Below are 12,836 nucleotides of genomic sequence, written 5' to 3' on the forward strand. Positions count from 1 at the left end.
TAAGAAACACAGTAAAAGAACTAAAAAAGAGCCACCATGGCTTAACAACCATGTAAAAGAAGCAGTGAGAGATAAAAAGACTTCCTTTAAAAAGTGGAAGTCAAATCCTAGTGAGGCAAATAGAAAGGAGCATAAATGCTGCCAAATTAAGTGCAAGAATGTAATAAGAAAAGCCAAAGAAGAGTTTGAAGAACAGCTAGCCAAAAACTCCAAAGGTAATAACAAAATGTTTTTTAAGTATATCAGAAGCAGGAAGCCTGCTAAACAACCAGTGGGGCCCCTTGATGATCGAGATACAAAAGGAGCGCTTAAAGACGATAAAGTCATTGAGGAGAAACTAAATGGATTCTTTGCTTCAGTCTTCACAGCTGAGGATGTTAGGGAGATTCCCAAACCTGAGCCAGCTTTTGTAGGTGACAAATCTGAGGAACTGTCACAGATTGAAGTGTCACTAGAGGAGGTTTTGGAATTAATTGATAAACTTAACATTAACAAGTCACCGGGACCAGATGGCATTCACCCAAGAGTTCTGAAAGAACTCAAATGTGAAGTTGCGGAACTATTAACTAAGGTTTGTAACCTGTCCTTTAAATCGGCTTCTGTACCCAATGACTGGAAGTTAGCTAATGTAACGCCAATATTTAAAAAGGGCTCTAGAGGTGATCCCGGCAATTACAGACCGGTAAGTCTAACGTCGGTACCGGGCAAATTAGTCGAATAAATAGTTAAGAATAAAATTGTCAGACACATAGAAAAACATAAACTGTTGAGCAATAGTCAATATGGTTTCTGTAAAGGGAAATCGTGTCTTACTAATCTATTGGAGTTCTTTGAAGGGGTCAACAAACATGTGGACAAGGGGGATCCAGTGGACATAGTGTACTTAGATTTCCAGAAACCCTTTGACAAGGTCCCTCACCAAAGGCTCTTACGTAAATTATGTTGTCATGGGATAAAAGGGAAGGTCCTTTCGTGGATTGAGAACTGGTTAAAAGACCAGGAACAAAGGGTAGGAATTAATGGTAAATTCTCAGAATGGAGAGGGGTAACTAGTGGTGTTCCCCAAGGGTCAGTCCTCGGACCAATCCTATTTAACTTATTTATAAATGATCTGGAGAAAGGGGTAAACAGTGAGGTGGCAAAGTTTACAGATGATACTAAACTGCTCAAGATAGTTAAGACCAAAGCAGACTGTGATGAACTTCAAAAAGATCTCACAAAATTAAGTGATTGGGCAACAAAATGGCAAATGAAATTTAATGTGGATAAATGTAAAGTAATACACATTGGAAAAAATAACCCCAACTATACATACAATATGATGGGGGCTAATTTAGCTACAACAAGTCAGGAAAAAGATCTTGGAGTCATCGTGGATAGTTCTCTGAAGATGTCCGCGCAGTATGCAGAGACGGTCAAAAAAGCAAACAGGATGTTAGGGATCATTAAAAAGGGGACAGAGAATAAGACTGAGAATATATTATTGCCCTTATATAAATCGATGGTATGCCCACATCTCGAATACTGCGTACAGATGTGGTCTCCTCATCTCAAAAAAGATATACCGGCACTAGAAAAGGTTCAGAAAAGGGCAACTAAAATGATTAGGGGTTTGGAACGGGTCCCATATGAGGAGAGATTAAAGAGGCTAGGACTCTTCAGCTTGGAAAAGAGGAGACTAAGGGAGGATATGATAGAGGTATATAAAATCATGAGTGATGTGGAGAAAGTGGATAAGGAAAAGTTATTTACTTATTCCCATAATACAAGAAGTAGGCGTCACCAAATGAAATTAATAGGCAGCAGGTTTAAAACAAATACAAGGAAGTTCTTCTTCACAGGGCACACAGTCAACTTGTGGAACTCCTTACCTGAGGAAGTTGTGAAGGCTAGGACTATAACAGCGTTGAAAAGAGAACTGGATAAATTCATGGTGGTTAAGTCCATTAATGGCTATTAGCCAGGATGGGTAAGGAATGGTGTCCCTAGCCTCTGTTTGTCAGAGGATGGAGATGGATGGCAGGAGAGAGATCACTTGATCATTGCCTGTTGGTACTCTCCCTCTGGGGCACCTGGCATTGGGCACTGTCGGTAGACAGGATACTGGGCTAGATGGACCTTTGGTCTGACCCGGTACGGCCGTTCTTATGTTCTTATGTAAGTTGGTGGCACAAGAGCCTATTAGGTACTAGGATTAATTGGGTGAAATTAAAAGGTACAGTTAGACTGGGAATATAGAAAAATTCCAACTAACGTGTGTGTGCTGGAGGGGAGGAGACATCAGGTTACTTTAGTGGTATGAATACAGCAGCATGCTGGCAGTTCCAATCTCAGCTCTGACACTGACTCTGTAGCCTTGGGTAAAACATTTAACTTTTCTGCTCAGTTTCCCCATCCGTAAAATGTGGCTGATAATATTGACCTCACAGGGGTATGTAAGGATTAATAACAGTGAAACCTGTGCCTTTGGTGGCCATTATTATCAGGTTGCATTGTACTTCATGGACCAAATTCTCCACCAGCATATGTGGGCACAACTCCATTGGTTTCAATGGGACCATTTATGCAGATGGTGAACTTGACCCAATATTTGTAACTGAATTGTGTGATAGTATGTATGTGCTATTATTGTTATTTACATTATCTATTGTACTGTGGAATAATCTTCCTGGAGCAGTGTTAGACATCATATTGCTTGATAACGAATCTAGACTGGACAGTATAAACCTGCATTGGAAAATGGATTAATGAGATGCCCTAATAAGTCTTTTCCATGAATTCCTGTCCAGTAGGTCCCTAATAGTAATACTTCTCAATACTATTAATAAGAGTGGCCCAATTGTACAAAGCACTATACAAACACAAAAACACAGTCCCTGCCTTTACAATCTTATTTGTGTATTGTGTTATTCTTCTCTATAGGCAATGCTTCAAAAAAGTCTGAGCAAGATGAACCAGCTTTCTCTCCTGATGAAGAAGTCTTTTAGTTCTGATCCAGAACTTGCAGAGATTAGGCAGCTAAACTGTGCTACTGTAGGGTCAGACAGGATGAAAGAACCAACCACATTTTATTGCCTTTGGCTTATTTTTAATCCATTTCCATAAAGAGTTCTCCTTCTACGCCACACTTACTGACATTATAAATCAATGCATAAATTCAGGAAGGCATTAAACCTGAAATCCAGATAAATGGTGCCTAACTGTTATACTCAAATTATTGTAGCAAATGTGTCAAGTATCATCTTCCATTTTTCATATCTACCCTGAATATCTTTTACAAAACAATACAAATGTTTGCAATCTGGGCCTTCTCAATGAAGTTATGGGGTTGGGTTTTTTTTTAGGTCTGAAGTGGTTTTAGTGCATTCTCTTTTGATTCTTTCCTAAATAAGGGCACTGCAACTGCAGCAGCCACCCTCAAATCCTCTAACTAGGGCCCATATAGTATTCTAGTCTAATACAGTCCTTATATTATTTTGTAAATCGTATTTTATTTATTACACTAGTGCCTAAGGACCAACCAAAAGTGGGGCCCCATTGTGCTAGGTCCCGTACGAACCCAGAACTGTAGACAGTCTGTGCCCCAAAGAGCTTATACTATAAACAGACAAGACGGGCAGGGCAGGACAATCCCAGTCCTATTACCATGGTATGGGAGCACCCTTCAGCAGTGCATGAAACAATGTGACAAGCATCTGTCACAAGTGGAACTGAATCTTCCACCTCTGTGCAGCATTCTCAATGATATCAGAATGAAGGCACAATTGTGTTTAGAACCTAATCCTTCTTTGTGTTGCATTGGTGTACTGAGAGGGAGAGGGCACAAAATGCCTCTTTCTCCCACAGTGTGCCGATTAAAACAATAGAGCTACAGTTTCAACCTCGAGCTGAGGAGAGCACTAAAATGAAGGCCCTGTTACAACACTTGCCAGTGTATCCCACTCCAAGGGATACATGTTCTGCTAGCTGGAAGACCCAAGTAGGCCCTTAGCATGTATGCTGCAATGTGAAGCATTTGCTAATTGGTGATCCAAGCTGCCTCCCATGGCAACAGTAGCAAAGTGCTCCCAATCATGTGTTTTCCCCCAAACATCCTGAGCCATCCTGACCCACACTTGCAGGATGGCTTTGGGAATTCCTGAGTGTCCAGCATAATTCTGTTCTGTCCCTCCACTGAGTAATTAAGGCAAGTGAGGATGGGATTTAGGTATCAAAAGTATTCACCAGCCTTGACAAGAATTTTGGGCAGGACTTGGCAAAACAGCGCAGTTTGGTAACAAATCAATGTGGATTTACATCTATAGGATCAAAAAAGGTCACCTCTTAGTTACACTACTGGATACAGATGGAAACTGTGTTGTAAATTATGAAGAATGATGCAGTGACTTCGTGTCATGCTGTTAATTCTAACTTCTAAGTGAAATTGCTTTGAACTTCTGACTCTTAAAAATAAAAGGCACAAACTAATAACATGCATTTTCCTGCAGACTTGTCATTCAAAGAAGTAAAAAATGGCATCAACAGCACACATCTCAGAGGAAGAGATGACAGACTTAAGAGAAGCTTTCAATAAAGTCGGTGAGTACAGTTAGCATGTAACATACAACACTAGGTGAAGTTGTATTGTATCCCTCTGTACTGACCAGCTTCAGTTAAATGAGCCATGCTTCAGTACTGTCATACTGTGAAATGGAAACTATATGAAGTAATGTTCATACAACTGCAGTCCTTTTCAAAGAAAACCACTTTAGCCTGCTGTAGCTTTCTGGAAGTACAGTATTGGCATTCCTTTGCTGAATGAAGACGGCAGAAAGTTGTGAAACCGGTTTTATGAAATAAATTTGAAAACCTTTTTGAAAATGATACATGAAGTATTTTAAAGTATTTTCACCCAAACATTTATTTGAGGCAAATTACTGAGAAGACAAAACAAGGATTTTTGATATAACATAATACACTGGTTCACATCCCCTAGGGAAACTGAAACAAAGGCAAATTAAAAAAACCTCAAATGTACAGCCCCTTTTCCTTGATCCTTTTGTGCTCTATGTGTGTTTTTAAATTCATATCCCTTTTTCTACTTTTAAGCCCCATTCTGTTTTTCTCTGCTTACACTGGCCCATCTTTCTCCCCTGATTCTAAGGATATGCATTTCTGTCTCTCACAGCTCACTTATTCTCAGCCATTAAGTCCTTTCATTGCTACCAAGCATTTTTCCTCTCCCAGTCCTGATCCTCTCTCTAAGTCCTCTTCTCTCTACTAGTTTCTGTTTCCACTGTGAGACAGACATTGAAAGGACACTCTTCACAATCCCATATTAATCCATACTTCTGTTGCTAAGAAGCAGCCTCAAATGTAGATCCTATGTGGCTTTGCTGCAAATGGCATGGATAATTTCCAGCTCAACTCAGGAAATCACAATATATACTTCTTTGAAATCTCTCTCTGGGCAAATGAAGACTACAAAACAAAATTTGGGACAATATATATATATATACTGAGAGTATAGGAGAGTTTATTACAAATAACAAGTTGCTAACATTTTCATATGTCAAAGAAAAAATCTGTCTACATGACATCTAAATAGTTTCAACATATAAATCCCCTCATTAAAAATTCCTTACAAATCACAATAGGCTGTGGTACAACTGAATGTTTCATTTTTAAATTCCATAGAATTCTGCATTTTGATGCCATGGGTTGCTGATGGCTAAACATTTGCACGTACAAGACCCTCACCAATATCCAAAGCAAAATGAGAAGCAATGAAAGAATGGGACAATATTGGAATAATCATACTTCTGTTATTATTTGCCTGCTACTGTTCCACATAACATGCAAGGTTACTGTCATAGGAAGAGATTAGAGAAATAAAATTATTTTACTAATTTTTCTCATTTGCGTAATTTGTGCATTCGAGAGCAATTTGTGGATAGTCATTTTGCATATTTTCAGAAATGCTCCTAAAGACAGGGTAATCTCTGCCTAACTCACACTCTCATTTTGGGCTTTAATAAAAGAATGTAGTAGGAGAAAACTAATAACTTTTGGTTTTGAGTTTGTTTTTGTTTATTTTGTAAAAACCATTAATTCAGTGTAAATTTAATAAATTCAAACTATAAATACATCCACATATCATGCTGCTACTGTAACATATATCCAACTATCATGCAAATTATTCCTTCTTTTTTTGTTTGATGGTCATTATAAACTTTCCCTGGGGTTGAAAAGGTCACTGCAATTGTTAAAAATAATTTACTATATTTTTGTTATAAGATTAAAAAATCATTACAAATAATTCACATTTCCTGAAAAAAAAAAAAACTTTTCTGTGCAGACAGGTTCATTAAGCTGTTTTTTTCCTTTACAGACATTGATGGAAATGGTTTCATAAGCAGTTCTGAATTAACAGAGCTGTTCAAAGCAGCCAATCTGCCTCTGCCAGGATATAAAGTCAGAGAAATCACTCAGAATTTGATGGCCACGGGAGATCAAAACAATGATGGCAAAATCAGCTTTGATGAATTTATTGCAGTGAGTAAAATGTTATTTTGGAGAATATCCTCTAAAAAGGGAATTCAGAAAAAAACAGTTTAACTTTCAAAACTAGCTGGTCAGGAATTGTTTGTCAAAATGATTTTTCAGTGGTAAATGCAGTTTCCACAAACTGGGACAAAACAAATGTCAAAGTATTGGAATTTCCTGCAGGATGGAAATTTCAGAATTTCACTTACCTCTGTTCAAAACTTAAACTTCTAAGTGCTTGTCTCCAAAATACAAAGATTGTAGATTTCTAATACTCTTTATCTTCCTATTAATTAGTTAAAATATAAAAAAATTAAAAGGTGCCAATTCTGCAAAGGGAGCCACAAGTGTGAACTCTTGCTTCTGTGCAGAGTGCCCATTCAAGTAATTGTTATTATTACAGATTATTTATTATTCGATGCCCACGTTGTTTTCAGCTCTGAAAAAAACATAGAGGACAGCATGGTCCCAAGAAACTTACAACCTAAAAGCTCATAGTTTTACTCTAGTTTTATAACTTGCAATTTTAAAATCACTCTATGTATTTTGAAAGGTTTTCCAGGGCCTGAAGAGCACAGATGTCGCTAAAACCTTTCGAAAAGCAATCAATAAAAAGGAGGGGATTTGTGCTATCGGTGGAACTTCAGAACAGTCCAGTGTTGGAACCCAACATTCTTATTCGGGTACGTAGAGTCAATTGATATAGGTAGTAACTGCAACTAAATGGTTCCTTGGAGATCATTTCGTAACTGTCTGTGTGAAAAGCCTTAGGGAATTGCAGTATCGGTAAGGGTGACTTAGAATAGGCATATTTTGGACAAACTGTAATAAAGCTGAGGAGAAGTAAGAGCAGTATTTTGGCCGAAAATGCAACCTCCCTTTTTTAAAATAATTGTTCGGTTCCCAGGTAGAATAGATAAGTAACAGAAAAGGTGCCAAATCACTTTTAATAAGAACTGAGATTTTCATGTCAAGAGAATTGGTAAAAGTTTTAGGCTCCAAATTGATAGATCTGACCTTTTGCTTGCAGAAGAAGAAAAGTACGCCTTTGTGAACTGGGTTAACAAAGCCCTAGAGAATGATCCTGATTGCCAACACGTGCTCCCAATGAATCCAGACACTGATGACCTCTTCCAGGCGGTTGGTGATGGCATCGTGCTGTGGTAAATACCACCTATGTTTCCCTACACAGTTAGGCCTTGACCCTGTGAAAACTGATGCATGTGCTTACCTTGAAGTACACAAGCAGTTGCATTGCTTTTAGAGTTAGGCATGTGTGTAATTCTTGCAGGATCAGGGCCCTAGTGATTCTCTTTCTCACACATCTTTTCTCTTAAGAGATTATAAGCTTTTTTTAAACTATTGTTTATAATTGAAAAATAGATATTTTATATGTTAAAAGTACTGTCTCTGTCCATTAGAATCAGGGGAGAAATAACGGAGCCAACAGGAGTGAGCCTGAGTAGAGAATGAGTAAAAACTGGGTAAGGACCTCAGAATATAGAACCCAGTGAGTTTTATATACTTATTTGCATAGCTGAAATGTCCTGCATTACACAACATAAGCCAAATCCTGAAGTTCTCACTCAGTCCTTACTCATATACAATTCTTATGTTGGATTAGTTGGAGATTTAGATTAATAAGGACTTCAAGACTTGGCACAATGGAAATTTTGCTTAAGATAAGAATGGAATAACTTAGTAAGGGCTTCAGGAGTTGGTTCCACCTTTTCCATTAAATGATACTGAAACACAACCAACCTGCTTAAATGTGAAGAGCTCTGAGCAGCCCAAGGTTTTATAACTTACTATTAAAGAACTATATTGTTAGATGCAAAGGGAAAATTCCATGTCAATCATGCCCAGTAAACACATGAATGTGTAGTTCTTTTTCTTCTGTATTAACTATGTTTTGTAATAGTAATAAGAAACTTGAGACAGGGAATTTCTAGGGGGCTCCTATCTAGAGGCAGGGCCGGCTCTGGCTTTTTTGTGCCCCCCCCCCCCCCCCCGCGCCGGGGGGAGGGCGGCTAGCCTGCCGTGGCTCTCCTGGCAGCCGGAGCCCTGGGAGGAGGGCGGAGAGCCCGGCCGGGGCTCCGCTCTCCCCGGCGGCCAGAGCGCCGGGAGGAGGGCGGAGAGCCCGGCCGGGGCTCCGCTCTCCCCGGCGGCCAGAGCGCCGGGGGGAGGGCGGCGAGCCCGCCGCGGCTCCGCTCTCCCCGGCGGCCAGAGCGCCGGGAGGAGGGCGGCGAGCCCGCCGCGGCTCCGCTCTCCCCGGCGGCCAGAGCCGGAGCGCCGTGCCGCCCCCCTCCAGGTGCCACCCCAAGCACAAGCTTGGTGGGCTGGTGCCTGGAGCCGGCCCTGTCTAGAGGCATGCAAAATATTTGTGATGCAAAAATTATGGTTTTCACATTTTATTGTGAACGTTAAATTCTGCTGAAGTCTGCCTATTTTTTGAGCAAAATTGAGGCCATTTTTGTACAGACTGGTCCATTTTTGAGTGAACATGGCTTTGTGTCAAAAATGTGTGTAAATTTGAGGATTTGGTTGCAGTTGTGGACAATGAAAATAGCTTTTTTTTTTTCAAATTTTGCATAAAATCTTTGGAGGTAGAGGGTGAAAAGCAACATGAAACTGAATATTTTGACATGAATTTTCACAAAATGAACATTTTGAATTTCACTCAGGTTTACTTTATTGCCCTTTTTGGCCACTATTCAATATATCTGCTTGTCACCTTCCCTGCCTCCACTGGTTAGGAAAAAGCTGTGCTAAATATTGCAGTACGTGTGTATATGAGTGTGTGTGTGTGTGTGTCTGTCTGTCTCTCTCTCTCTCTCTCTCTCTCTCCAGCGTTCCTGGACTTTCTAATGCACTAAGCAAGTTCTTGTGTCAATTCAGTCTCTGGATATCTGATCAACATGTCACACTCTGCACTGATTAGGTCTCAACTGGCGTATTGTGTCCAGTTCTGGGTGGCACATTTCAGGAAAGATGTGGACAAATTGGAGAAAGTCCAGAGAAGAGCAACAAAAATGATTAAAGGTCTTGAAAACATGAACTATGAAGGAAGATTGAAAAATTGGGTTTGTTTAGTCTGGAGAAGAGGAGACTGAGAGGAGACATAAGAGTTTTCAAGTACATAAAAAGTTGTTACAAGGAAGAGGGAGAAAAATTGTTCTCCTTAATCTCTGAGGATAGGACAAGAAGCAATGGGTTTAAATTGCAGCAAGGGAGGTTTAGGTTGGACATCAGGAAAAATGTCCTAGCTGTCAGGATAGTTAAGCACTGGAATAAATTGCCTAGGAAGGTTGTGAAACCTCCATCGTTGGAGATTTTTAAGAGCAGGTTGGATAAACACCTGTCAGGGATGGTCTAGATCAGTGGTTCCCAAACTTGTTCTGCTGCTTGTGCAGGGAAAGCCCCTAGAGGGCCGGGCTGGTTTGTGTACCTGCCGCGTCCGCAGGTTCGGCCGATCGCGGTGCCCACTGGCCGCAGTTCGCTGCTCTGTGCCAATGGGAGCTGCTGGAAGTGGCGCGGGCCATTAGTGCAGGGGACTGGACTAGATGAGCTCTTCAGGTACCTTTCACTCCTATGATTCTATGATTTTATGATGAAGGTTCAAAATGACTTTGGTGTAGGCAAAGTGACATATTTCTCACTTGCGTTTATTCTTTAATTTACAGTAAAATGATCAACTTTTCAGTGCCAGATACAATTGATGAAAGAACAATCAACAAAAAGAAGCTCACTCCATTCACTATACAGGTACTGAAACATCTCTGTTATGTAATTAATTAGGTGTAATGCTATAAATTTCATGGCTCTGCACAATGCAGCCAGACACAGTTTGTGGCAAAGTAGGGTACTTGAGCTGCAATTCTGCAAAGATTTATATCCATGCTTAATTTTGAACTTGAGAATGATCCCATTGAAGTCAATGGGACTACTCATGTGCTTATAATTAAGCAAGGTATAAATCTTAGGAGGATCTAAGTGATAGGTGCCTAATGAATACTACAGATGAGATGAGATGAAGACAATGACAAATTCAAATATGGGTTAACCGCTAGAATACTAAATGCAGGGGTGGAAGTAACATTAAACACTTACTGGTACAGGGGCCTGGAAGGGACAAGGCCTTGGGCGGAAGGGGCGGGGCTGGGGTCAGCTTCCCCCAGCCAGCCCATCCGCGCTGCTTGGCCCGCATCGCCCCGGGCTCTGGTGGCGATTTAAAGCATCCGGGGCTCTGGTTGCTGCCGCGGTAGCAGCGGCGGTGGCCAGGAGACCCGGGCCCTTTTAAATCGCTGGCCCTGGGGTAGGTGCCTCTTTTGCCCCCCCCGTCATCAGCCTGGAGGGGGGCAAAAGGGGCAACGATGTTAAAGTGCTGCCACAGCAGCACTTTAAACAGAGTCCTTAAAGTGCTGCCGTGGCAGCGCTTTAATGTAGGCTGCGTACAGGCCAGTACTGGTGGCCACTTTTTACCGGTACGCCGTACCGGCCTGTACTGGCCCACTTTCACCCCTGAGTAAATGACACCTGAGTACTGTGATTAAGTGACTTGCCCATGGTCACACAGGAATTCTGTGGCAGAGCCAGAAACTGAACCCACATCTCCTGAGTTCCAGTCTAGTGCCTTAATCAAAAGGTCATCCTTGCTCTAGAAAATACCACATATGTGAAAGATGGCTGAGTTAACGTTGTTGGGCCCTTAGCATTTGCATTTTCTTTTGTGATTTTTATCTGTTCAACCAGCGTGTTGGATTCATTTTGTAACATACATTGCGTGCATGTGTGCACACCTTCATTTTTTAAAGATGAAATTCTGGAAAATAAAATTCTACCTGCCAAGATCTAAATTCAGGTTTATTCTATTTCCTTTACAATAATATGTAGAGATATATCATTCTATATACAGTATATATGTACCTCTGTACCAGGATATAAATAAATATCTACTATATATGTACACATAACCCACTGTAGCCTTCAATTACTCTGATTAAATGGAACATTAGCCAGGCTCAAGTGAGCTTAGAAGCCATTAAATTTGGTTTCTGTGCTGCAGTCCACATTTTTTCCAGTTTTAATCCTCTTGGTTTTATTGATGCAGCACAGATCAATCCCTGTCAGATTTAGACATGATTTAATCAATATAGCTTATGCTTTAACTTAACCCTTTTACAACTGTCAAATAAAGAGAGGGTGATTATTTTTCAATGCTATAAATTTTTCATTTTATGACAATTTACGCTTTGTGTCCCTGTGTATTTTCTACCTAATCGAATGTACCTCTCACACTCACGGTGGTGAAATCCATGTGATAAATTACAGAGCCAGGAAACAAATGGCATTTGTCATGCACCTTTGCCTGCCTCACCTGCCCTCTGCCCACTAATCCATCTCCCCAGGGGCTTATTCGAACAACCCAAGCCTTTGAGCAGATTCAAACTGCCCTTTTGAAAAAAGAAAAGAAAAAAAAAAGCCACCTGCCCGAAATGTTTCTTCTTTCCATCCCACCACCTTGATATATTGAAGCTCCTTCTTTCCACCCCACACTCCTCAAAATATGGATTTTCTCTCTCATCCCATATTCCACCAGTGTAAAAACCAGAATGAGCAATATCCAGACAAGGACAAGTGAGGGGCTTAAGGTCCAATGTCTTGTAACACTTCAGGACAAGAAATAGAAGCTTTTTAATTTTGCAAAGGAGAGGTTCCCTGTGCTGCAGAAGGGCACAAGATTTGCTTTTACTCCTGGGAGTTCTAAGCTATCACACCCTAGGCCCTGATCTGAAAAGGGTTATACCTAATTTTGCTCACTATATTTCCACTGAGTTCCCCACCCCCTCTTTAGTTCTCCTCCTCCCTCCCGTCCACTATTTAGTTATTGCATAATAAGAAACCTCTTTCTCTCTCTCTCTCTTCAGGAAAATTTGAACCTTGCTTTGAACTCTGCCTCAGCCATCGGGTGCCATGTTGTTAACATTGGGGCTGAAGACTTAAAAGAAGGGAAACCTTACCTGGTCTTGGGCCTCTTATGGCAAGTTATCAAAATTGGCTTGTTTGCCGACATTGAGCTCAGCAGAAATGAAGGTACATGCGGTACACTTTCTCAAACCAGTGCTCTCATCTTTAGAAGTGTTATTTCAATGAGTCCTGTGGACGCTTAGGGCTTGTCTCCACTTACTGGAGGAATTGACGCACGGCGATCGATCCACTGGGGGTTGATTTAGTGGGTCTAGTGAAGACCCGCTAAATTGATCGCTGATCACTCTCCCGTCGACTCTGGTACACCACCGGAACGAGAAGCA

At 40.8% G+C, this 12,836-nt stretch overlaps 1 protein-coding gene across 2 annotated transcripts in view; it reads left to right on the forward strand.

Annotated features, from left to right (window-relative positions):
- Nucleotides 1-12,836, forward strand: part of LOC112111201 (plastin-2) — a 37,314-nt gene that overhangs the window by 11,111 nt on the left and 13,367 nt on the right. For both annotated transcript variants that reach the window (XM_029911343.1, XM_024206518.3), the window contains exons 2-7: nt 4,488-4,578; nt 6,371-6,534; nt 7,079-7,208; nt 7,556-7,688; nt 10,209-10,290; nt 12,453-12,618. In XM_029911343.1, the coding sequence (XP_029767203.1) occupies nt 4,512-4,578; nt 6,371-6,534; nt 7,079-7,208; nt 7,556-7,688; nt 10,209-10,290; nt 12,453-12,618 (742 nt within the window). In that variant the 5' untranslated portion in view covers nt 4,488-4,511. The remainder of the gene's footprint in view (nt 1-4,487; nt 4,579-6,370; nt 6,535-7,078; nt 7,209-7,555; nt 7,689-10,208; nt 10,291-12,452; nt 12,619-12,836) is intronic.

The sequence above is a fragment of the Terrapene carolina genome, unplaced genomic scaffold, assembly GCF_002925995.2.
Source record: "Terrapene carolina triunguis isolate 2854851 unplaced genomic scaffold, T_m_triunguis-2.0 Scaffold17, whole genome shotgun sequence".
In the NCBI taxonomy this organism is placed as follows: Eukaryota; Metazoa; Chordata; order Testudines; family Emydidae; genus Terrapene; species Terrapene triunguis.